General features: G+C 36.9%; 1 protein-coding gene across 1 annotated transcript; it reads left to right on the plus strand.

Moving 5' to 3' along the window:
• Positions 1-264: 264 nt before the first annotated feature.
• LOC136052949 (arg8-vasotocin receptor-like) lies at positions 265-2,424 on the plus strand. The gene is made up of 2 exons (XM_065743446.1): positions 265-1,174; positions 2,225-2,424. The coding sequence occupies exons 1-2, from the start codon at positions 265-267 to the stop codon at positions 2,422-2,424; spliced, it is 1,110 nt and encodes a 369-aa protein (XP_065599518.1).
• Positions 2,425-27,093: the final 24,669 nt, after the last annotated feature.

Here is a 27,093-nt window from a genome sequence, read left to right on the forward strand (position 1 = left end):
GTGCCGGCAGCCTACTTGATGACTCCGGAGTTACATAAGGCTCCACTCAGAGCCTATATAAAGGCTTTTTGCACTCCAGCAAGAGGCAGAATTTCATTGAGACACAAGTCCACTGCTTTAGTTTGCACGAGCAGGAGGAGATTTGTTTGAAGATATCCTGAAACCTGAACCTGTGCTGGTTTGTTGCTGGCTGGCACCTCACAGACCTCACAGCTTTCATCCTGAGTCTCAAGTAGCAGCTACTGGGAGTAGCTTCTGTGCACTATGAAGAATTTTTCATTTCCTATTCAGGATAGCACACATCAGACCGAAAGTCCTCACAGATTCCTGAGTTTGACAAATAAGTCAGATCCTGTTGGAAGACCGGAAAGAGATGAGCAATTAGCTCAAGTAGAAATTGCTGTACTGGGGGTGATATTTCTGACAGCGTCTGTGGGCAATTTTATTCTCATTCTGGTGCTGTGGAGAAGAAGAAAGAAGCTCTCTAGGATGTATGTATTCATGCTGCACCTCAGCATAGCTGACTTAGTGGTTGCTTTTTTTCAAGTGCTGCCTCAACTCATATGGGATATTACAGATGTTTTCATAGGGCCAGATTTCTTGTGCAGAGTTATCAAGTATCTACAACTGCTAGGTATGTTTGCCTCTACTTATATGATAGTGGTCATGACAGTGGACAGATATCAAGCAGTTTGCTACCCTATGGTCACTTTCCAAAAGAAGAGAGCTCTGTGGAACATTCCCATTTGCACCAGCTGGTCTATATCCTTGATCCTTAGCCTACCACAGGTATTTATTTTTTCTAAGACTGAAATATCTCCAGGTATCTTTGAATGTTGGGCTGAATTTATTCAACCATGGGGCCCAAAGGCATATGTGACTTGGATTTTTATAGTCATATTCTTCATTCCCTCGACCATCCTTATCACGTGCCAGGTTAAGATTTGTAAAATAATCAAAAGAAATATATACGTGAAAAAACAGAATGAATATGAAGTAACGAATCAGAAGCAAGTCCTGCCATCCCGAGCCAGCAGTGTGAACTGTATTTCAAAGGCTATGATCAAGACTGTAAAAATGACAGTGGTGACAGTTGTTGCATACGTTCTCTGTTGGTCACCATTCTTCATTGCACAGCTGTGGTCTGTGTGGTTCCCCAGTGGCATTACTGAAGGTAAGAAACTCTCCATCCTTCTTAATAGCTTCGTGGCAGACTAGCCCATTGCTATATTGCTTCATATGTGGACTTTGCTTTTGTGTAAAAGTTAAAATAGCATTTGAGTATGATTTATGTGTTGTTTACCTACTATGCTGATTTACATATAGAGAACTTCATGTGTTATGTTATGAAAACATCATGTAAGCAGGTGTTTTGTCTGTGTGTTTTGGGTGATGAAAGATTCAAAGATTAAGAAACAGCACAGTGAAAGTAATGCTGTGGCAGGACTTCAGACTTTTAGGGGCTTTGGCTATTATAGCAGCAGCATTTTGGGCTCTTGAGGTGAAAAGAATTAGTTAATTATTCAGAGTAATAAAATAAGCATTTCTTAGAGTATGGAGCAATTGTGTTATAAGAAATCTGTTTTTTCACTTTAATATTTAAATGATTTTTATGATATATCTGTGTTGCATTATAGAACGATTTTAAGCTGTGGAATGGCTATTTATAAAGCAAACAAGCAAGGATAGGAGAGATATGAAAGAACACCATGCTAAAACAGAATTAATCTTGTCAGACTTGTACTATTGGCTCTTTGTGAATGGCAGATTCTGTATGTAACTTTAAGTTCATCTTCTGAAAACTCAAAGATATATAGATATAAAATAGATATATAGATTAAAAAAAACAACACAGATCTTTCAGAAATCTTTCTGTGTGAATTTGGGTGTTACTCTACATGGATTTATGTCAATATCTATATCTCTGCCTCTACCTCTCTAGCAGGTTAACATTTGATGCTAAATTTAAAGCAGCTACACCAAACAAAGAGCTATATGGAACTATTTAACTCTGAAAAGCATACGGTATGCTTTGTAACTCACACAATTATAAACTGCATTGAATGTATGAGGATTTCCCAATATTACTGTAACTTTAACATATGCATAGTTACACCAGAAAGCATCAGGCAGTGAAAATGTTACTTACTTGTATGACTGTACAATTCTGTGGTTCTGTAAATGTTTTATTTACTCTATTACTCCTTTAACTATTTCCTTCCAGGATCAGCATTCACCATTATCATGCTTCTTGGCAATTTAAATAGCTGCACCAACCCATGGATTTACATGTATTTTTGTGGCCACATTCCATATTGCACAAATAAGCAGCTGGAGAACACATCAGCTCAAGAGGAGTCAGTGGTCACAGGAAGTATTCATCTTGTAGACAGAGACCCCGAGGAAAACACTACTTATGCATAAATATTGAATGTTATTTGTTGTTCTGTTACATTTTCTATGTTCACAAGACATATCAATATTTTGTATTGAAGCTGTAAAATTGTCTTTTGTTGTTAAAAATATATTTTTCTGTAGTTCTGTAGCGTAAGTAGAAGTTTCTGTGTTGTGCAAGTTTGACTTAATACTTCAGTCATCTCTGTGTTATCAAAATGAATTCCTGTGAAGATTGATGAAGATACAGAAAGGCAACCTGAATATTCTGTGTCTTTACTACTTCTATGATTCTGGATCTCTAAGATGTAAATTTTACAACCTGACCGAGAAACTGGGAGAAAGTTGGAAAAGAATCTGACATAATTAGATTTACATATGTGCTTCAACTGAACTTTGAATTGGTTGTGACTCTGATGTGTCTGGGGGACAGCATGACAAATCTTGAGAAAGCAGCAGAAAGTCAGAAAAATCAATTGCCAGCTGTAATTAGTGCCTGTTTTATATTCACTCCTTATGTGCATTTATAAAATGCTGAGCAGCTTTATGTCCTCTTGTGGAAAGCAACTCAGTGTCCTTGTGGCTCAGAACACCTATTTCGGTTTCAAATGTACTTCGGTGACATTCCAGGTTTGTGGCTTCGTATTACGTAGTCATCAATACAGGGTGTGTTCTTCCCTGCTTTCCTTGTTGACTGAAACTCTCCACACCTATACGCACATATATATGCCTTAAATAGAAATTACTGACATGGGTGTACACTTCTATTTGGTATTCTGCATATTTTTGTGCAGGTTGTATTCAAACCCATTTGTTCTGGTATTGTGATTACTGGCAGCGTGCTAGAACCCATTCAGGTTCAAATTCAATCATTTCACCTTTATGGTAAAAATAAATCTGTGTCTCTTTCAAAACTCTATTTCATTTCTAGTGTGTTGATTTTTTTGTTCAGGAAGCTATTTCTCCTTGCAGTGTCTGAATTCCAATTAGAGCAGTATGGAAGGAATATCAGCAATGCTATTTCAGGTGAGAACAAAGACCCAATTGCAGAGATTCTTGGCAGTGCTTGCACGTCATTTACCCACATTATATCAATGTTTTGTCGTTGCTATTCATTTCATGAGTCCTAGCTATCTCAAATTTCAATGGAAAAGATATGAGTGTTTTTCAGATAGCCTTTAAGTTGTATTTAAAGTTATTCTGAGTAAATACTGATTGAATAATTATACTTTGAGTTTTTGTGTGCTGATACTGAGCTCTGTATCATTTCCATTCCTCATGTAGTTAGAGCAGACAGAATTTCTAAACAAATATTGCTGTTCCTTCAGGTAGGAGAAGACAGTGCTGCAGTCCAACATGCTAGAATAAGGCTCCAGTATGAAGGAAGAGAAAGAAGTTGGGTGAAGAGTGTGCCAGAGCTAGACAGGAATGGAATGACTCTGCAATTGGATTTGGTTTTGTTTTTACTTTCTTTTTTTTTACCCCTCTCTTTGATTAATGGTCACTAATGATACCCCTAAACATATTCCAAATTAGAGCAATTATTAACTTAAATGATAATGTCCTTATTTGGGAGGATCCAAGAGGTAATCTGTCTACCAATAGGATATTTATTGTATTAAACCATTCATGTTCTAGAACTTTCTTACAAACAAACTCTCAATTAGCTTCTCCCTTTTGACTTAATCCAGGGATTAAAGTTTCTTTTTGTCCTTCTGGTTCCTTTGATTACAGTGAGTTACATAGTAAAATACAAGCGTTAAAGGGAGGTGTAAGTAGAAAGGCTTCAGGGAATTAACCTGTGACCTGGCACTACTAGATTTGCAGAAAAACACACTGAAAGCCTCAAAAAAATATATATATTCAAGGAAAAGAGATATTCAGACTATTTCAAATAGACATCCAGATCTATAGCTGACATAAGTCACAGTACTGTCCAGAGACTGAAGTGGAGACATTTGATGTTACCTCATCTGTTCTGGCCTCTGATTGTCAAAAAATATAACTTCTTACATTTATGCATTGCTCAGATACTTTTTACTTCATAAATAATTTGTCAGAGCTTAATTACTCAAATAACAGCAGCTCAATACATTCTACAAAAGTCTTAGAGCAATATTAAGTGTCAATATTTCAGATATTTTGATCGTGTACTAAAAGAAATGCCAAATCTACCTAGAAGAAATTATTAACTGACTTTAATGTTATAAAACAATGATTTTTTACATTCCCAAGTGCTTTCTTTCTCATTTTTTCCCTGAGTATCAGTCCTCCTGCTAAACAGAAAAATTGTCTGTAGTACCATTTCAAACTACAGGCTACGAACATTTCTCCTTTTGTTCCATCAGGTGGTATTTGAACAGCTGATGTTCCTGCTATTATTTATTTTTATTTTTTTTCTAGCAAATGAATTGGATTGAATATTGCAGATCCAGGTTATCATCCCCTCAGCCCATTTATCGAGACTTCGAGGAAGGTAAAACAAGATGAACTGTACAAGTGAAAGGCCTTCTGTCAATAAATTTCAAATGATGTAAAAAAGATCACAATACCTTTTTTTCTTTTCTGGCTCAGTGTTTTTAACAGACTTTTCTTATTTTTTAAAGACAAAGACATTTAAAAATACAACAATTTTTTTCCTTCTGCAAATTTGGACTTTAGTTTCCTTGATTGTTATAGTTTGAGTATTTTGTGCCCTCATTATCCACTGTATTTTGATTCTTTAGTTGGGCTGTATCTTTCCTAATTCCACTGTCAATTTCATTTCCAATAGGCATTATAGTGTCTCATTAAGAGCAATGATTCTGCAGCATCCCTGTTGTCTGGCCAGGATGTTTAATCCAAACAGAAGAATCAGCAACTTGAACATACAAGTCCCTGGAGGTACTGTGGGAGCACACACAAATTAAAAAACCTGTGCTCAGTTGAAAGCCTTGCTCATCAATGATTAGATCCTGATTTCTCACAAATTAATTTCTGAGAAGGAAAATGCTCTTTCCAAGTTTATGCATAAAGTGAATAGCCATGTTGATATTGGCAGTGCAGCAAAATTTCTGGATATGTGGTTTTGCTCGTTTTTTTTGTGTTTTGATTATGTTTCAATATTTTTTTTTCAAGGTTTTGTTACCACTTAGGAAAGACAGAGTTTGGTAAAAAGCATTAGGTTCTTTCCTAAAAATTACCTTTTATTTTATTTTATTTTATTTTATTTTATTTTATTTTATTTTATTTTATTTTATTTTATTTTATTTTATTTTATTTTATTTTATTTTATTGTGATACAAGTAATAAGAATGTAAGATAATGGGATCTGTCAGTTCTGTGTGTATTTATTAGAGGAGAAAACAAACGAACTACAAACTAGAGGAATGAAAGGAAAATCCAACATATTTTGCAGTCTTCTCAGTGTGTTTTGAAAATTCTGTTCTACAGAACCACTGCTGTTTTTCCATAGCTAGTTTTAACCCAGATATTTTTAATAGTGAATACTGAAAGTCAGAAGTTTGGGATGTTAATATTTACCTTTAATCTTTCAGTGAAAAGATACTGACAGATTTCAAAGATGCTGCCTTACCAATGTCCTCCTAGTTTCACTTTGATCACTGACATTGACTGATTACCAGGTCTAATAAAGTGCCCCTGTCTCTGTATTAGTGGAGGAAGACTGGAAGCATAATGTGCAGATTCAAGTTGGAGTTGGCAGTCTGTTGTGTGAAGCAGACGTGGCATGCAGACATGGCTGTATTGTCAAGCTCCCAAACACATGGCTGGGATAAGAGTATCCTCAAGAGCATGTAGAAGTTAGTTTTCTTGGCTGAAGAGTATCATAATCTGACAATGGCAAAAGAAGGTGATCCAGCTATTCTGTTCTTAAAGAAAAATACAATTTGTTTGGATTACTTAAAATAATAAAAAGAAAAGAGCCATTTTTTGTTGTCTTAAGTCAGGGTTTTGACCCTGGATATGCTGGGCCATGTGCAGGAAGCACGCATGATTGCAAACTAGATGATTTATATTCACAACTAAACAAGCCTGCAGATGCAAAAAGCTTCAGATGAGTATTGTAAAGTCATGAATCATTTATTTACTACTGCACTGGCCAATCTGTATAGACCTGAACTGAAGACAAATTGAACTTATAAGAAAATCAGAAGTAAAACCTTGTATAATTTCTGCTCCCACATCAAAGCTCCTGCTGCCATCCTAAAATCCACCTCCCATGTCCAGTGTGTGCCAACAACAGACTCCTCCCTGCCCTTAAAGTACTAGGCAGAGCCCCATAATCCGCAGTACTGTGCCTGAACTCTGCCTGCCCTAATCTCTTGCAAAGGTGCCCCATACTGTCTTTGCTTGACCTCTCTGAAATATATGGACTGTGTCTTATTCCTGAATGCTTTTGATATCATGGCTGACACTCTGGAAGTCCTTCAGAACTGGGGAATGATTTTTCTTGCCCCCCTTTTACTATACTCACTAAAGCTTGATTTTTAAAATTATAAGTTACTCCTATTCCAGCAGCAAATCTGAATTCTGATGCTACAACACAGGAATCAGTAGAACTTTGTGGAGGAGGCACTTCAACACAGTTTGGGAAATACATTTTGGAAAAAGACATTTGACCGTGAAGTTCTATAGAAATTATGTTCGGGGAATTGGATGCAACTGGTGACAAGATGTATCACTTTATATCCCAGCAACCACTTGTCAAGAGAATCGCTGTAGTAACAGAGCTAAAAATTAGTTATGAGAAAAGTCTGATGTTAATGTTGTTTCCATCATCAGTATCTCATCATCATCATCATCACCATCACCATCATCATCATCATCATCATGACTATTTAAATAAAATCAACATATAACCTACATTCACTTTTAAATAAAATACAATCTTGGCAGAGTATGACATACAGAGAGCAATTCTGGAGCTGAAATAACATAAAAAGCATGATTTCAATCGCAATTGCCACTTTTCTTTCTGATGTTGCTACTTTATTTAGGTAACTTATTTCATTTTGTTAGTGTTAATTTTGTTCCAAGATTAACATTCTAGCCACTGAATTCCATGAAGTTACCCAAAGAAAAATGTTGTCACAAAACATTAAAAATTAATTTCCTTTTTATATACTTAGTCATGTATACATTAAGCCAAACTGTTGCTTTAAGAAGCTGGTCTTGTATTCCTGGTTTATTGAGTTCAGTTAGTATCTATATCATTAACTTTGAAGAGAGACTAGGAAAAAAATATCTATTAGCTATTACAGTATACTGGAAGTGTGTGCCATGTCTCTAAATGTGTTAATGGATGTCTGGCCTCCAATTATATAATGCTGAGGCTCCAGATTTTGACGTACTGATAGGAAAAACTGTAGTTCATCATTAAGATTACAAGCTTTCTGGTGAGCAGTCGTGATGTGAACGCTCTGCTTATTGATACATTTCATCTAAATTCCAGTTTGTTGGTAATGTGATTCATATTCTCAATCCTCTGTTGAACGAGGCTGATGAAATATCATGTTCTGAGATTGTCATGTGTCCAGCTGTAACTATCTGTTCCCAAAAAATGTTCACAAAACCTCAGGAAAGAAATCCTCATTTTCTTCTCAGCACCTGGGTATCATAGAGTTTAATACATTTTCTCTAAAAAAAAAGAGATTAAAACTGCTCTGTAGCATCTTGGCTTGATGTGTTTTTCCTTCCTGCAGAGCAGTAATACTGGATTGTATGGTACATGCACGTAGAGTTTATTAAAGGAATGAGATGATGGAAAGTCAAACACTTAAGAGCTCCAGAAGTGCCTGAATGCCAGAATACATAGGCTTAATATACCGCTTAATCACATGGAGCTGCCTTTGGGCAGCTTGGCTGCTCTACAGGCCATGGATGGAGCATGCACAGCATGAAGAACTTCCCTGACATTTCCCTCCAGGGAAGATTTATGGAGTCCATATAGGAGTAAGGTGTAATAAAATGTTTCCTCAACATGCACTAAAACTGTGTGTGCACTAAAGGTGCACATTGTTTTTATTTAGCCTGCCAGTGGTGACAAAAACAGATGACTAGAAATAGACCACGTGTTATTAGCAAGGATGTCCGCCTCTAGACATGCACACAAACAGGCCAAGTGACTATGTTGTCTCAGGGAACATCTGCATTGGAAGCACTAGCACAAGTACATTCTTAGGTATTTCTTGGTTGTTTTTTATTGTTGCTATTGTTGTTTTGTTTGTTTGTTTTTTAATCAAACAAAACATGATTGGGTGAGAAGAAAACAAAGCAAGTGACAATACACTGGAAATTGACCCTATTTTTTAGCACGTAAGGGTGTCCTACGAAGGATGTCAGATTGTGGACTTTTTTTTATTTTCAGGCAGTGACTGACAGAGGCTCTTTTTGTCTTAATTTTGCCAACACAACATAAAGAAAGCAGATCTAAGCACAAAAGCATCAGTGCAGACTATTTGTAGAGGAAGTCATTCTTGTGCTTTGCATTTGGAAAGTCTAAATGCACACAAATAACAATGGTACGTAATGAGAATGTAGTACAAACTCCTTTCTGATATATCCTCAAAACATTTTTTCAGCTGTTAGTCTTCATCTTTTGACTCGTTTTTGCTGCAGTGCCACCTTTGTCTGATACTTTTAGTAAAAGCTCCCTAATGATTCTGAGGTAAAAGAGGGTTACTGTGTGATAGATTTTGTTCTGCTCACCTTACTTGCAATTGAAGCAAGGACTGTTTCTAAGACACAAGTGTTGAATTTTGTTTTTAATTACCCTGGGATTTCATAAAAAATGCATTTTAAGTAATCAAAATGCAGGAACCAGACTGGTTGAAAATTTGTCTTATGTATTAATTCAGTAGATTCAGATTTTCCTTTAATAAAGGTTCTTTTATATAAATCAAAGCAGATGAGAGGAATATCATAAATGTGAAATGAGGGCAGTCCGGATGAATTTTAAACTGTGTTGAGACTGAAGGAATAAATTTACTGATACAAAACAGAGAGTTAACTCAAGATTTTGATGAAAACAAATACAGTATTTTAGGTGCATTATGTATAAAATATATGGAGGCATAAAGGGACTATCCCTTGAATGGTACTGAATAAGGATGCACATTTCTAATGTAAGTTCATCAGACTGTAATTAAAAAGTCAGCATAAAAATAGGTGTATTTATACATTAAAATGCATAAGTAGTAATATTGCTTTTTTTCTGTCCTGATGTGCAGAGTTAAAATATTGCCTCTGTCCTCAGGTTAAGGAATCAACCAATTACAAGCTCATTTATTCATTTGCATCTCAAACAGACAGGTGGATTCACACAAAAATTTGAGAACTAAACTAGATTTAAATTGGTCATTGGCCTCCCTCATCTCTGAGATAAATAAATTGTGCAAACATTATTATGTATTCCAGGAATTTCAAAATTTCTCTTAATACTGAACACAATGGAAATTATTATAAATATGATATGAAGCTAGAAGAAAATGTAACAGTATAATAGGTTAAAATAATCATTTTCTTTATCTTCAAAATTAATGCCTTAGCACTGTATCCTTTACATTATTGTCAAATGATGTCTTACCTTAAATAATGAGAACGAGGAAGTAGAAATAAAAATACTGTCAATAAAATTCTTTTAAACTCTACTACTTTAAATTCTGCCTTCACAGAATGCCTCAGAACTCTAAAAATTTGTAAGTTAGTTTTATTAATTCAAGTCATTTCAAAATGTCACACTCCTCTGGTGGAAATGGTAATGCAAATGATTCAGATGAGTGCTCATTACTGGCCCCAATAAACACCTGACTGTGCTCCCCAAGGCATCCTGTGCTATCAGAATTTGAATGATCACCAAGAGATGAAAATGCTTAGTGTATGATGTGATGGACAAGTTAAATCAGAAAATTGTCCTTAATTCAGAAGAACAACTACAAAACCAAACACCTTAATCTGAAGCAAAGTTTTAAAAACTGTTTTTTTTCCTTTTTTTTACAGTTTTTGACAAATTCTGCATTTAACATAAAGGTAAGCTGGAGGAGTTTCTTATAAAGCTTCTTCAAGTCCAATGTTATTTTGGACTGGACTGCTTGGTATAAGTCTCAAAAATCCAATATAGTGAAAAAATACTGTTACTGAATAACAGGACATTCCCATCAACAAGATATTTATCATGTCTTTGTTTTAAGCTGAAGTTTGGCAAAAGGGTACTCACATGAAAACCTGTGTTTTCCTTTGTGATCTGGGAGCAAATGGGAATATTTCTGCTATGATTACTTAATATTTAAAACTGTATTTAGAAACATATTAATATGTGACATATGCAGTCTTAGTACCATTTCCATGCCATGCAATGTCAACGCAACTCTCATGTACTGCCACATTTTTCATTGCTGTGTAATTGAGTGCCACATTTGCAGCCTGTCTTGAAACCAAACATACAATTACAGAAGCATGGACTGCAGAGAGCAGTTAGTTACTGAGCATTCCTTCTGCAACACATTTGCTACGGAAAAACAGATTGTAGCAGACAGATGAAAATATAGGTTTTAGGGTCAGTGAATGATGTCAATTTGTGACACAATTGCAGAAGCATTTGTACTAACTTTTTCCTGAGAACAGCTACATACTGTATACTAGCTGTTAAAGTTTGCAATTTGTTCTTTGGTATGTGCACAGTTCAAATGTTAAGCTGCTTATGTGATTTTTTTTTTTTTTTAATGTCTGTGGTTTGAAAAGTGATTGCTGTTTGAACAACCTGGCAACTCTTTTGCCCTAAGCTTTGTGGGTTTTTTTTTTCTGAAGTTTGGAACTATTCTCTTATAATGAAGTTGTAAAGACTGAATTCTGCTCTCTAAGCCAATGAGTACCTAGTGGATGGTAGCAAACTGCAACCTGTTGTCTGCCAGAACACCCATTTCTTCCTTCGTGGAACTCCTTTCCAGGAGGTCATTCCCTAACCTGTACTGCTGCATGCTGTTATTCTTCCCCATATGCAAAACTGTACACTTACTCTTATTAAACCTCAGAAGATTCCTCCCTGCCCAACTCTCCAGTCTGTCCAGATCTTGCTGAATGGTAGCACAGCCTTATGGTGTACCAGCCAGTCCTCCCAGCTGTTTCATAACAAGATGGTCTCAAATGCCTTGCTGAATTCTGTGTGCACAACCACTGCTTTGCTTCTGTCTACCCAGCTGGTCATGACATCTTAGAAGGCTATCAGTTTGGGAAAGCATGATTTATCCATAGTGAATCCATGTTGACTATCCTGATTACCTTCTTCTCTTCCAATTATTTGGATAGGGTGTCCAGAACAAGTTGTTCCAACACCTTTCAGGGATGAAGGAATGATTTTTATTGCTCAGTAATCTGAAAGTATGAATATTTTCCTAACAGTTTGTTATGTTTTGACTGTGTACATTAGCTTTTGAACACAGAAGCTTCCAGGATGTCCTGTCTTTCAGCAGTCTCAGCACAGATATCAGAACATTGCTCCCAAAAAGTAACACTGCACTGAGAATTAATGCTATTAGGTAAATGACAGTGCTTCTCTTTCTACATTTGTCAGTTACACATAGAACAGATAATGCTTTAAAGGTTTCCTCTACCTTTAAGCCATTATGCAGTATGATACATGTCATATGCCATTTTGTGAGACTGCCCCTCTGCTACCATCTGTTACATGACAAAAATATGTAACTGAATAGTAACAGGAAGGTTCAGTCTCTACTGCCATACCACCAACATCTATCTCTACTGTCTTGGGCCAACAGAATAAAACAGGAGACATCACTTTCATGGCAGCCCTAGTAGATGTTCATAGTTGTGTGGTTAAAGATGAATGCCTAAGGAGGAAAAGTGTAATCTTAGCAAAATCTTTTTAAATGCAAGCTGCAAAAATAATAGTTTATTTGCTAAAAAACATAGATTAATTAAATACTAAATTAAATACTAATTAAATAATAAATTAATCTGAGTCAGATTAAGACAGCCATATCCTAGGCTGCATTAAAAGAAGTGTGGCCAGCAGGGCAAGGAAGGTGATCCTGCCCCTCATACCATTTGTTGAAATGACCGTACAGATGGGTGGGTTCTCAGCAAACATGAAGTGTTATAAGCCCTCTACAACCGTATGGCCGGGTCAATTTTCTCTCTCCTTTGTACTGTTAAATCCAACCAAGCTTCTGAAATATATTTCTACTAGATGTAGTTTTCTTCTGAATAACTATTAAAATCTGCTTTATGTGGAGAAGAATCATGGGTTAAAACTTCTTGGGCTCAAATGCAAATGAACAGGTAGGTAAAAACCAAGCAATAAGATTGTTGCATCCTAAATCTCTCATGGAATAATAATATAAAACATCTCAGGGTAAAATTTTGTCTTTATGGGTTGCAATTTATCATACCAAATAGCACTCCAGCAATGCAAGGTATGTATTCCAGCATGATTTATCACATTTATACTTCATGGTGTAATAAATAAAATGACATCATATTCTTCCCACAGTAAGTGCCACCTACAGAAGAGAGTACAGTTCATTTAAATGGCACCTCACTGAGAGTTAAATCCTAAGTTGAAATCATCTCTTCTAGAAGTTTGTCCAAGTATTGCATCTGATGCTGTTTCTTTTGGAGGAATATGCTTATCTAAAATCAAGAATTTGTACTAAATTTTATTAGGATTAACTTTATATGAAAAGGGTATAGGTATTTTATTATAGAATCATAAAATAATTTAGGTTAGAAAAGAAAGAAACATAGCCCAATCCTCTGCTCAAAACAGGTTTAATTATTTTAATTGAGGTTGCTTAGAGATTTGTCCAGCAGAGAATGCTGCATAGATTATAAACTTCATAAATCCTATTTTTGTCTCAAAGCCAATACATATGTAACTAGATAAGATCACTGGTGGAGAATTTAAGGAAGCTGATTTACTCTATTTCTTCAAGTCAATTTTCTAAGACCATAATACTTGCATATTATATTTCCCAAGCATACTTGAGTTATGCCAACATACAAATAGCCAAGAAGCTGACTCCCAGGCTGCATTTCTCCATGGATTAGTCTTTAGTCTTGCATCTGCGCGACAGTTATGAGATGTAGATTTTGGGGTAGTACAAATTTCTGCCAGTGTAATGGAAAACTTTTTATGGATGCTTCAAACATATTGATCTTTTTTAATTGATGGTTTTATTTTTTACAGACTGAATTTATTCTGTTTATCTATCTGTTTTTTGGTACTATGGATTTAAACAGGATTTTTTAACAGTATTGGTCTACAAGTATTCTCACATCACTAGTGTTGAACAGCCATTGTCAGTGCCTGAATGTGATTTGGTGATTAAAGTGAAAATTTTCTTTCATCTCTGTGGAATCGCTTTTCTTGTTGGATTGTCTTAATCTATTCCACAGAAAAATATTCATACTACCTTAGCTTTGGTTTGTATTTTGGAAATCTTAGTTTAGGCCATGGCTCTACTTGTAGACCAGTGAGTTTGTGATTTTGGATTCTATTTTTGATTCAAATGAGAGCCCAACTACATCCAAAGGCAGCAGTGGGAGGAGGGCACAATACTGTCTTCACCCTTCCTGTCCTTCAGCCAGTACCATAGTATATATAAATTAAATAAATAAAAAAAAAAAAAAGACAATCAAACACGATTACACTGCCCTCTAATGGTTTCCCAGCCTAGATACATGGAGAATCTGGTCAGAGAGGGTAGACCAGCCCTGTGTGTCAGAGACAGCACAGAAGCCTTAGCCCAAAAGTTTTGGATATAGTCAGGTGGAAGATAAAGGTTCTTACAGATGGTTAGTCTCTCTTCAATGTCTGGAGGTGTCTGTTGAAGAAGATTTTGAAAATTTTCCCTCTTTGAAAAGAGATCTTAAATATGTCCAAAATGATGTGAAGGTGGGTAAGTGATCAGCAAGTGTGACATCTAGAGGGTCCACATAAGCTCAAGTTGGAAATTGGCTCTGCAGTTGATAAAACACCAAGTTTGAATACCAGGACCTTCTTGCTTGGTTAAGACTAAATATTCAATGGATAAAGAGAGGTCATTTGTTAGGTATAACTTTTTTCTTCTGCAACAAGGAAGAATCCAGTATCAGAAGCTGATAGATTTGACACTACTTGTCTGACAAGTAGGCTACATTTTTACAGATAGTCATAGTAATATGGATGAAATCCTTGTGACAGCCAAGTGACAGATTATTTCTTGTTCTTGTCCTTGTTTCTTTGAGATACATTTGTGAACAAAGGAAGTGTAATAAATGTTTTAAACCTTTATTTCATTTAAACATTAAATATTAATGGAGTTAGTGATTTATGTGTTAAGATCTTACCATTTTAAACCAATTCATTTTTCTAGTACTTTGAAGAAATGAAAGGAAGAATATATCTTTATGGAGTCTTTAGGTAAAAAAATTCTCAGGGAACTTACAAAACTTCTTATTTTGACAGCAATGCATCAAAAATCATTTTGATCTCTCTCTTCATCTATTTATATTACTTCAACTGTACCTGTTGCAAAAGCTCTGAAGTGTGATTGTAGTGATGTCTGGTAATAAAATAGCTTTCTGTTTTGTTGGAGTAAACAACTCAGTGAACTTGATGATTGACCTTTGCACATAGTTTAACAATGGGCAAGTCAAAACTAATGGATTTCTTTTGCATTTACTGCTTGAGAAAGCTGGTGGAATTGGCTCAGCAGCTGTAGGTGATAGCTCCTTGAATCCATGTGACAAAGCGTTCTGCCAGACATCCTGGGGACAAGCACAGTACTGTGATGTTTGGACTAAGGCTATGGAGCATTGCTTTGCCTGCATCTTGGACTCAAGTTCAACAGGAAATATGAGGGGCTTTCCCACAGGTTTTATTGGCATCTTTGCAGATGTTTCCTTAAAATTGATTATGACGCTTTCATATGCTCATTAGGCATCTTGTAGAGTGGATGCTGTGTCATTAACACGTTCAGGGATGCTTACAAAGACCTTTTCAGGACAATCCAAGTAACATCTGCTTGCCTTGGGAGGCCTCTCCCTCAATCATCTAATGTTTCCTTAGAAGAATTATTCTACTCTGCTTCTTGCTTTCTTTTGATCTTTCTACTCTCAATTTCTTTAGGTTACTGTCTTGAAGTCAATCTAGTTGCAGTCTTTTGCCTGTCTTTGAATGTGACTGTCTTTTACCATATTCTTGACTTCCTTCTAATCCCCACTCTTCATTTTACTGGCAGGCCCAGAAGATCTCCAGAAAGCTTTTCTATCACACAGATCTTGTAGGTTCATAGGTTCATAGGTTCATAAGGTTGGAAAGGACCTACAAAATCATCTAGTCCAACCATCCTCCTATCACCATCCCTACGCACTAAACTACTAAATCAAATCCCTTAGCACCTCATCTAAATGCTTCTTGAACAGCGCTAGGGATGGTGCCTCAACCACCTCCCTAGGCAGGCCATTCCAGTGCCTGACCACTCTTTCAGAGAAAAAATGTTTCCTCAGGTCTAATCTAAATCTTCCCCGTATTGTAATCACTCTGTTTTGTTCCTCTTCTTTCTAAAGCTAGATTGGCTTGTTTGTAGTTCTCCAAATTCTTTTACTGTTTTGTGGAGATGGCTGCAGCATTTTCCTCTTTTGTCTGTCCAGTCATTATCTAGCTCAGTTAAGAATTTAGGATTTTTTTTTTTGCTGAGCTAAGATGGCCTTCTGCTCTACATGCTCATTTTCTTACAGACAATGAGTTGTAAGAATGGGATGAATTGTTCTTACACATTGTCCTTGGAGATCAACCAGCTCACCTGAGTACTTTTACTTAAGAACAACCTCCCAAGCAGATCAGTCAAACAGTTCCCTGAACAAGCTTCACTCCAGTTGCTTAAATGCTGTGGCCTTTAGCTGGAGATTTTAGAATAACTTCAGTTAGAAATGTCTTCTGGAGTTCACCTGTTCCAATCCTACTCCCAAAATACGCCCGAGAAAAGATGAGTTGTGCAGTACCACGGACAGAGGTTCCACACTTTCTCTGTGCCATATTCTTTGGCACCAATCTATCTATCTAGAATTTGCATTGTGTTAACTCGTGACTCCAGTCTCTCATGATATCATCGAACACCTTCAAGAACAGTCTAGATTTGTCTTCCCTGAACCTTCATTCAAGGTTCTCTGCTATTTACATTACTCATGTGCTCAAGATCCACCCTGCATTCCCTGCAGTCAAAGCTGCCCTTGAACATTATATTCCGAGCCAGTTCTTCCTTGTGCTTGAGTAGCAGATTGACTACTCAAGTGGAAGCTACTGAAGTGGAAGATGAAGCTGTCCCATGGACAGCACATGAGTGAAGAAATCCTCCTTGATGCATTCTATGGAAGTCTTCACTGCAGAGATGGAAATAGATGAAAAATTTCATTTCTTATTTTAAATAGAAATTGAATGAATAAATACTGACTAAGTTTTTAACTTTGCCATAGTTGAAAACACCCTAGAACAACACTTTTATTAGCCTGTGGTACTGACTTGGACAACATAGATATACGAGATTTGCCTGCATTTAACAGCAATTTGCAGCTCCAGTTATATACAACCTGGCAGCATTTCCTGTCAGATAGGTATTTACATGGAGAATACAAAAGTCTGTTTTTGTAATGAACTGACCGTGATTACCTTGTTAGAAACCATTTTTAGTGAATGTCAGGTACTGTAGAATCCTTAGAGTTGGAAGGGACTTTAAAGGTCATCTAAACCAACTCTCCAGTAATAAAACAGGGACATCCACAGCTAGGTCAGATTCCCCAGGGCCTGATTCAGCCTCACCTTGAAAGTCTCCAGGAATGGGGCATCATGCAAATCTCTGGGCAGCCTGTTCCAGTGCCTCACCACCCTCACTGTGAAAGACTTCTTCTTTGTATCCAAGCCTAATCTATGCTCTTTAAGCTTGAAACAATTTCCCCTTGTTCTGTCACCACAGACTCTGCTTAAGAGTCTGTCCCTTTCCATGAGAGAATCTTTCTCGTATCATGACACATGGTGCAAAAAAGACAGAAAAGCCTATCTGTGCAATCACAGTTCAGCAGTCTAATTTAGATCAGTTAACAATCATTTTATTAATGAGTATCATTATTATCATTGGATGCTCCTGCAGAATTTAAAAGCATGGTGAAAGCTGCCTGATGATTTTAAGACAGTTCACAGGTACTGTGGTTTGCTTCAGGTGATTTACTGTTTAGTTGGTTGATTAGCATACAGGAAATAAAATAAAATATAAAGGTTCTATTCATCATGTAACATGAATATGCACCTCTGTACTGTTATCTTGCTTACTCATGAGTCTTTAGTGAAAACATGTAGGAGACTAAAGTATGAATTTCTGCAGAAAAGCAGTGCAGTGAAATACAGATCTCTGGCAGTCTTTCAAATCTTATGTCTATTTTTATTTTTTTCCCAACTAGAGCACAGTGGGAAACACAGGACAGAAGTATATTTGGATATATTTAGCAAGGAGATTTACAGCTGTTAGGAAACTCCGTATAGTACAGAATGTGACTGTGAATTCCTCAGCAACACAGGATACTATGGGCACTTCTGAGCTGCATTCAGCTCTTTATGGCTGTTTGTCACAGTTGAACTCCAAGTTTGTATATTATTACATTTAGAAGTCTAAATCCAGAACATCTGAAAGATCATTGAAATAAAAGATGGAGAGTGAAAACCATCTTTGGATCGTGTGGGGTGCTCTATGCCTGAAAAGGAGTGTACTGGATATTTTATGTGTATTAATTTCTGTATAAGAATAAAAATTCCAGTAATTAGTCTAATATGCAACTTGAATCAGACTCTGAAAATTAATGGCTACTTTTTGTTCTCTTCATGAATTAGGTACAGATCTGTAAATCAGGGCAGTAATACTGTCTCACCTGGATTTTCTGAAAATTCATGTATATGAAATCAGTGTTTGGATAATGGGAAGAGAAGTAGCAGAGAGAAAGTCTGTGAAGGATTCTCCTCTTCAGTGCAAAGTTTGATTGGCATGCAACACATCAGCGCATGTCAAATGATTGGCATTAAACTGATCATTAAACAGCAAGACAAATCATTTAAATTCTATTTCCCTATGTACCACGTGACACAAGTTTCTCAAAAAATACAACAGCAATCAATCATTACTTTCATTCCCCTCTATAGGCATAAGATGTGAGCTTCTATACTGTCATGTAAATGTATGTCATGTGGTGTTCATTATGATTACCCAAAATTACCCATGTGGTTGATGCTAGACTATTTAACCATTTGATTTTGAAGCCCTAACATTCCTGTATCCAGGGTTTTTGCATGTGTACATATGTGTACAGGGGAATAAAATGTAGGTCATTGCATGTAGATAACTGTACAGATGAGATGTTCATTTGTGTTTTTGCATATTGCCCCTAGATTATCCTTATCTTTAAAAACAATCTCTGTCCAGACGTGGCATAGTTTTCCAGTGATGATGTTCACAGCCTGCTGATTTTCAGCCTTCAGTGATGTTTGTGTTTTATTTGAGTTTTATGTTTTATTCTATTAGATATGAATCTTTAATTTACTGTTTGTTCACTTTCTATTGCTTTAACAAAGATTTTCATAGGATATTTCCATCTCACTAGATTGAAAATTTATCAGATCATGGGATATTGAGATATTACTTGTTGTAGACACTCGGGGATGTTCTTAGTGATGAAATATGGTCAGTTCTGAGACTCTGACAGTGAAGCAGCCATTTTCACGTGGCACAGAGGGACTTGTCAGTAGTGTTCACTGATACCAACAGGACACACATTCTTGAATTAATTTCAAGTTATTTGAAAATGTCCTCTTTTTGTTAAAGGAAATTAAATGAGTGCAAGTGCATCTTAAGGTTTGTAAGGAAGGTGACAAATGCTTCTCTGGTTATATTTCATACTGAACACGTGTTTAAATATTTTCATATTTATAGCTGTCAAGAATGGAGCAGCATTTTTCTGGTTTACTGATATAATATCTGCAAACATTTAAGATGTTACTTTGCTTCTATCACTGCACCTGTAAAGCACTCATTTACCTATCTGACTGTCAACACGAGTAGTATTTACTGGTGACTTTGAAAATGTAGAATTATATTATAGTTTGCAAATATTTCAGGTGCATCATTTACAGGAAAATAAATCAAGCCCATCTGTTTAAAATTACTATCATTACAACCCATATTTCCTATCATTTCTGGTCATAAATTCGTGATTATGTCCATATCTCTTAGTTGCATATTTGTCCTGCATTTACTTCTGCTTATTTCTAAGGTATTTAAGGTAATGTTCATGGTTTCCCAGAAACAGAAAATGGTGTGCTGACCAAGGTACTCATTTCAGCCTGACATTAAAATTGTTTTTGCTTGAAATTTCTCCAAAGGAAAGTTCATGTCACAGCAGCTCATTACTGGAGTAGTTCTTGCCACATTAATCTGTTTAATTTGGCTTATGCTTGACCCTAGCTCCAAACAAAATATGATTCAAGAAGTACTCTGTATTGTTCCTCTCAGACATACAGTGTGATATAATTTGTCACTGTTGAAGGGGAATGAGAAACTCACGCTGACCGTCTTAGCATTGATCTCCTCTTATGGAGCCTGTTCTCCCTTTCTGGAGCCAAATGTGTGGTTGGGGAAGTCAGAACTCTGAGTGCAGAGAGAATATATGCTGTGGGCAAAGCACATCTACAGAATAAAGAACTATGGTTCTTTGATAGGGACATGCTTGCCTGAAGCAGGCTGCATGAACATAACGTATGTAAATTTTTAAGGCAGGCGAGTGTCAAGCAATATAAAAGCACATTTCTCTGCCAATGTTCTTAACTTATTTCCAAGGTGAAAAGCCAGTGCATGACTTTTCATTTGTTACATGAAATGCTTGAATAGAAATGAGAGTTTTCTGTAGAAGAACTAGCCTTTTAAATGGCACTGAATATCTTATGAGTAAAATGGACCCTGAGACTTAAGTGTTGTATGCAATAGCTGCTGCCAGCAAGAGGAAGGGTCCGTTTTCTTTGTTGCTCTTTAACAGCCTAATTCTAGAACTTTTTTTTTTTTTCCTCCACTCTTTTACGTAGTAGAAGCTGTTAGGCAGTTTCAGTTTGTAAAGCTTCTACGTAAAGTTTACTTCATGGGACATGTTATATATGGGAATATCCCCTCTGCTGGGGAAATGTAATCCAAGCAATCACTATCTGTATCTATGACAGGGAACTATTTTCTTTCTTGTAGGAAAGATGAAACAATTTTACATTTCTTACTGCCAGATTATATGATGAAATCCTACATTAAACACTAGTTTTTTCCTGTGAAACCTTAGTCCGTAGACTCATTTTGACTCTATTTTAGATGACTCTATTTTAGATGAAATTATTGATGTATTTTGCTGGACTTGTCTCAGGATAGTTCCCAAGTCACCAAAACTTACCATGTCTCAGAGCAAGGTTTGTTTAAAAAACATCTTCCCTCTCTAAGTGTAGGAATACTGGAACTGTGGAGGAATATATATCACAGTAACTTCAGTAAACTAGTACATTTTGTTTTCATAAGCAAACTTGTTATTCTTATAACCCCAAATTGTTATACTGTGAGTTTAAAATTTCCTGTGGTTTCCCTTCATCCTTTGGCAACTGCTGCTGAGATTCATTATAAATATTAATGATTGCTTCTCCAAGACACTTTTTAATCTGCAGCACCTCACAGATGTGTGCCTGTGAATTTGTTTATTATTACTTTTTTTTCAGAGAAGAAAGGGTATGCTTCAAAACCACTTGCATATTTGTATTTGTATTCTATGGTTCTCTTCATGCTATTAAGCGAGAATTTCTCACAAAAGAAATCACAGAGTAATAGTGTCTCTGCTGATCCTGTTTTGCTTTGAAGGAGACATTCAGCATCATGGTGCTTTCATACAGTACCTTAGATGCCTTGCTATCTCAGTCTTACTAATACCATATTCCTCCAGTCATGTCATAGTTTCTCCAGACTCACTATGGGTGTATTTTCCCCTTGTGTTATTCAGGTATCTTTGGTCTCAAGGACCTTCAATGTCAGTGTCAAGAGTTTTCATAGGAGGTTATGATCATCATTGTAAGAATTTCACATCCACTTTCCCCCCTCCGCACACACACCCTTTACCTATTGTTTTGATGGTTTTAGTTTATAGAACAGAGAGAGAAGAAGCAATGCACAGCAAAGTAGATGACCTAAAGTAGGTGACCCAAAGTAGGTCACAGTCATTTAAATAAAAGATAAATACTGACCAGTAGTACTTGTGCACAGGAACATAATAACTCATGGTTGTCCAATCTTTTGGCTTGCCTGGGGCTACATTTAGTGAATAGGAGTTGTCTTGGACAGCATATAAAAAATATATAATAAAGTTATATAGGTAAGTAATAAAACATTTTGTTTTTATGTATCTTTTATTAAAACATAAAAACAAAGCAAACAAACAAAAAACCAGAGCAACAAAAACATAAAACTATTGGAATATTTGGTTTTTTTTTGAAACTAATGCATCAGTCTGGTTCAAGGGCAGTGGTTGCCATTCCCAGTGTGTCCTCAAAGTGTTTGTCAGAGAATTATGATGAAATATTACTCTTCCTGTGCTTCATCCATGATAATAATTGATTATAACTGTAAATCCTGCCCAAAAGTGATGACATGAGCAAGATGTTACTGTGAAATGAGGCATATTTTCCTCTGGTAAGAGAAGCCTATGAAAGTCTGATAAAGAGACATGACCAAATTTTTCTTTGAACTGAATGTGTGATTGCAACTCTATACATTCCATGTGAAAATTTGCAGGTAATGTGTTTATGTTGACTGAAAACAGAGTTGCAAATATACAAAAAGTTGATGATATTTTTGAGAATCTTGCAACCTATTCCCAAATTTCTGTCTCAAAATAAGAAGCACAACTACGTTTTTCACTGCTACAGGACAGTGTTTTATTAATGTATCAAAGCACATGAAATTATTTGCCATAACAGAAGCTTGCCATAATTTAAATTTCATATTAAATGATGATACTATCTGAAACATATGCAAATAATGTGATTTTCACCTTGCAGATGCATGTTTAACTCATTTAAATGAGCTGTCAAATCCACCAAAAGCAGTAAATCTATGAGCCATTTTTAATTTTGTATTCTGGCACAAATTTTCTTTCTGATTTCCTAAAGGACTTGATTTGCATTTGCAAATCATAAAGACTTTTTACCCTAACTTAATAATCTTCCTTCAGAAAGGGGAATGATGTCCCCATAATCAGCATCCATACTTTTGAAGAAGACCTGGCATTGGCAATAATTCAATTCAATGATCTGTGAGGGTGGGGAGGTGATACATTGAAAGCTATGCTGGGTTGCATGTGGCCTGCAGGATGCAGGACAGACATTCCTGGATCTCTATACATATATATATAAAATTAATTCATTAGCATGTTCCAACCAGTGCAAACAGCATTGTAGACTGAAACAAGTAACTGGGACTTTGAGCAAATAACAGTGGAAGGTACTGATGAGAAAATTATGCTGATGTTGGCATCTCTGCTATTGCTAACAGCTGTGTTAATGGGAGCATTTAGATGAGGACTCTGTGAATGCTTTTCCTTTCTGGCTATGGAGGAACAGCTTGCTTCCCTCTTCCTCTCTCACACTTCCTCTCTCTCTCTCTCTCTCTCTCACACTTTCTCTCTCTCTCTCTCTCTCTCTCTCTCTCCTTTTTCTATTTCTTTTCCCTTTTCCTCTCTCTTCTCCCCTCCTCCCTTCCCTGTCCTTTCCTTCCAGCTCTGAGCTACTCTAATAAATCTTTATGCATATGAAACTGTTTTGACATCATTTGTGCAACAGTGCCACTCAGCAGTATAGTGCTCCAAAAACGTGGATGTCCATGGTTTTAAAGCCTTGTCTGATGTGCTTTACAACATTAGGAACTTGATTGCATATCTCTCCCTAACTCCTACTATTTTTATCTGGGTCATACTGAGGAGAAAGGTTAACTGGAAGTGCTGCTCATCATATGCACTACTGAGCGCAATTCACACCTTCGTAGTGATGTAGCATGGCTATAAGGCTGTCAAGATTCACCTACAACCAACGTTGCAGCTTTTGTCTCCTGGAATAGCTCATTTCACCTTGAAAGTACTGCTCAACTAATCCAAGACTTTGTCAGAAAGAGTATGAACGTACCTGATTGATTCTAGTAATCTTAAGTCACTGTTGAAAGTAATCCAAACTCAATGTGGACATTGAAGTGAGCGTGCTCTGATGCAGATCCACACTCTACCCCAGTGTGCTGCTGTAGGAACTGCAATTCCTAGACAAGGGCAGAACTAATAATATGGGAACATCCACTTCTCAGACAACTGTAATTTAATTGAAAGAGCTCCTGTGATCCCTCCCATAAATTCCTATGGTTTTAAACAAAGACAGGGGAGATTTAGGTTTAGATGTTAGGAGGAAGTTTTTCACTCAGTGGATGGTGATGCACTGGAACAGGTTGTCCAGAGAGGTTGTGGATGCCCCATCCCTGGAGGCATTCAAAGCAAGGCTGGATGTGGCTCTGGGCAGCCTGGGCTAGTGATTGGCGACCCTGCCCATGGCAAGGGGTTGAAACTAGATGATCTTTGAGGTCCTTTCCAAATGTGTGCCATTCCATGATTCTATGATTCTATGATGCTATAAACTGTGGTTGTTTTCTATGTATTGGATGTTTGATCCACCAGAGTGTAGTATAAAATCCATTAATACCAGGGCTTTTACACTGCACTGGAAAATTAACTGATTTAGGGAAGCAGTTCAGAAAATCCAAGCATTGATTTGACAGCTGTTTCCAGCATACTAATAAAATTTGGTTAGACAGAAGGTGAAATGTGAAATATGTGAAATGCTACAACTTCTGGGAACATTCTTTCCCTCCTTCCAAATCTTGTTTATATGGTCTGGTGAGAAACTCAGTGTTATTGGAAGCACTATGTCTAAATAGTACTTTTTTTTTTTTCCCTTAAAAGATTGGTCCCTTTAGAGGACTTATTTTTGGAAACTTATAGGATATTCATGGAGGGTATGTGCTTAGCTCTTCGACCAAGACAGTTTTGGACGTTCACACAAGGCTGAACCTCAGACACAGCCATCAAGGGAATATTTAGGAAGGATCTTGGGGTCCTGGTGGATGAAAGCTGAACACGAGCCAGCAGTACGCTCTTGCAGCTTGGAAGGCCGATGGCATCCTGGGCTCCGTCAGGGATGGCCAGAAGGGACAAGGAAATGATTGTCTGTCTGTACTCTGCCCTTGTGAGGCCCCATCTGGAGTACTGCATCCAGATGTGGGGCTGCTGAAGAGGATCTAGAGGAGGGCCACAGAGATGATCAGGGATCCGGAGCACCTCCCCTATGAAGACAGGCTGAGGGAGCTGGGCTTATTCAGCTTGGAATAGAGAAGGTTTTAAGAAAGCCTCACTAGGGCCTTACAGTAGTCAAAAGGGGATGACTAAAAAAGAGGGGAATCAACTTTTTACTGGGTAGACAGTGATAGGAAAGGGGCAAGCTCAGGGAGGAAATGTTTAAATTGGGGATCAGGGGGAAGTTCTTCACAGTGAGAGTGATGATGTGCTGGAATAGCCTGTTCATAGAGGCAGTGGATTCTCCAAACCTGAAAGTGTTCAAGACCAGGTTGGATGGAGCCCTGGGCAACCTGGTCTAGTATCAGATCTGGAGTTTGATGTCCTTGCCCGTGGCTGTTTGGCTCTTGGTTTAGCAAGACCAAATCATGCACAAATGAAACCTCACAAGTGACACTGTCTTCTTTGTTGATAAACATATACTAAAGGATGCAACTGATTTGTGGTGGCTTCAGCCCAAGTAACAGGAAAATTTTTAGTGTAAACATATTTTGTAGTTACTAAAGTTGTTATTACTGAATTAATTACTGTATCAGTTGTACTACAAGGTGGTTTTGGCATTAGCACCTTGGAGAATACGTAGAAGAAACAAACTGTTTCCCATGCTCTTGTTTCTGGCACCTCTGGAAATCACACAGGAGGGTTCTGTTTTTGCAGTAAAGTGCTGGCAGATTACTAATTCACATTGCTGTGTGAAGGGCAATTAGTTAACAGGCAGAAGATGCTTCAATTGCTTTTAGAGACTTTCTGACTGGAAAGTGTATCTGTGAGGGAGTGTGAGTGTTGAGGATGAAGTCTGCACTATGCAAACAGCGAAGAGGTCACTGCTTCAAGTCTTTTGTAACCCTTCCATGGGAAGAACTGTCTTCTCTGAGCAAAAACCTCAATTAATACTAGAACCACTCTGTTGTTGATTCCATCCAGACCCTAATTAAAAGAAAAAAAGACAGTAAGTCATCTCAAATCGTTGATCAACTGCCCAAATCCTCCAACACTGATTTATTTTGTGAAATTTTTTTGTTCTCTTTCAGATTTTTTAGTACTGCAAAATTTCTCTCTTTCTTTTACCACTTTCTAGGATAGGACAGACTTTCTGCTGAGAGCAAGGCAGTGCCATTTTCTTGTTAGTTTGCTTTTTTCACCTTAATATAACTTTCTAAAGCACCCAGTATAACATTTTTATATGTTCTGAGGCAGTGATTGTCATTCTCATTTTGAAAATGTCATATCATTTTTTGTGACATTTTCAAAATACAGATTATTATTTACTTTAGAGCAATAATTTTATTTAACACTGACCTAATTTTGGAGGCCTGCCTGGTCAGGGCATGTGAGCTGTGTATATCATGGAAATAAATTTTGATTGACCAAATCTGAAAGTAGGTTTGGGACTTACAGTTTTCTCAAAAGAGGAGGCAAATCCTTATGGTGGCCCAATGGGAAGGCTGTAGAATCTATGCCTGTGATCTCCCTTAAGATACAAATCTTCATTGATGCCACCGCTTATATAGTTCTGGCTTTATTTTCTAGTCTTTTCTGGTTCAGTAACTAGACAAAATGCTCAGTATTTACTCAAAAAATGTTATTCACTGCCAGAGTGTTAGAAACACCTTATCAGCTCCCATCACTACCCTCCATGTGCTGGAGCTTTGTGCAGGTCTTCTTTTGAAGTAGGCTCTTGAAGCATTCCTCATCCTTGCTTCAGGGAAAAGCTGTTCTTTTACTCACACACGACTGTAGGAACTCATCCATTATCTACTTTCATCTTGAAAGACTTGGCCTTCCAGCCCATAGTAATAGTCCAGGTACTCACTTTGTGGAGAATTAAGTGTATGCTCACTTGTACTTGGGAGCAATTTGGAGAAGTGGGTACATAAGGTTGAATGTGGCTTCCCAGCGTAGCGTCCAAATTGACTTCTCTTGACAATCCATCATATTCATTTAAAATTTTTTATTTGGTGTTTTTTTTTTTCCTTCAGAAAGAAAAGAAACCAGATATAGAATTCTGAATATACGGAAATTTATTAAAATATTTTTTAACATCTGTGTTTATCAATTGGAAATGAATTTTTCTTTGTCATCAGAAAAAGTCCAGGTACCTAATTTTGCTGTTGTTGGGTGTTCTTTTTTCAGTCTGTCTGGTTAGGTAACACCCATGAATTGTATTTCATGAAAACAGTAAGGAAATTAAAGTGCAGTAAAGGAGATTCAGGCCAGATATTAGGAAAAAAAATTTAGTAGGGATATTTAGACACA

Source organism: Cyrtonyx montezumae, unplaced genomic scaffold (genome assembly GCF_038088225.1).
Source record: "Cyrtonyx montezumae isolate F1298 unplaced genomic scaffold, pur_monq_1.0 scaffold_3, whole genome shotgun sequence".
NCBI lineage: Eukaryota > Metazoa > Chordata > Aves > Galliformes > Odontophoridae > Cyrtonyx > Cyrtonyx montezumae.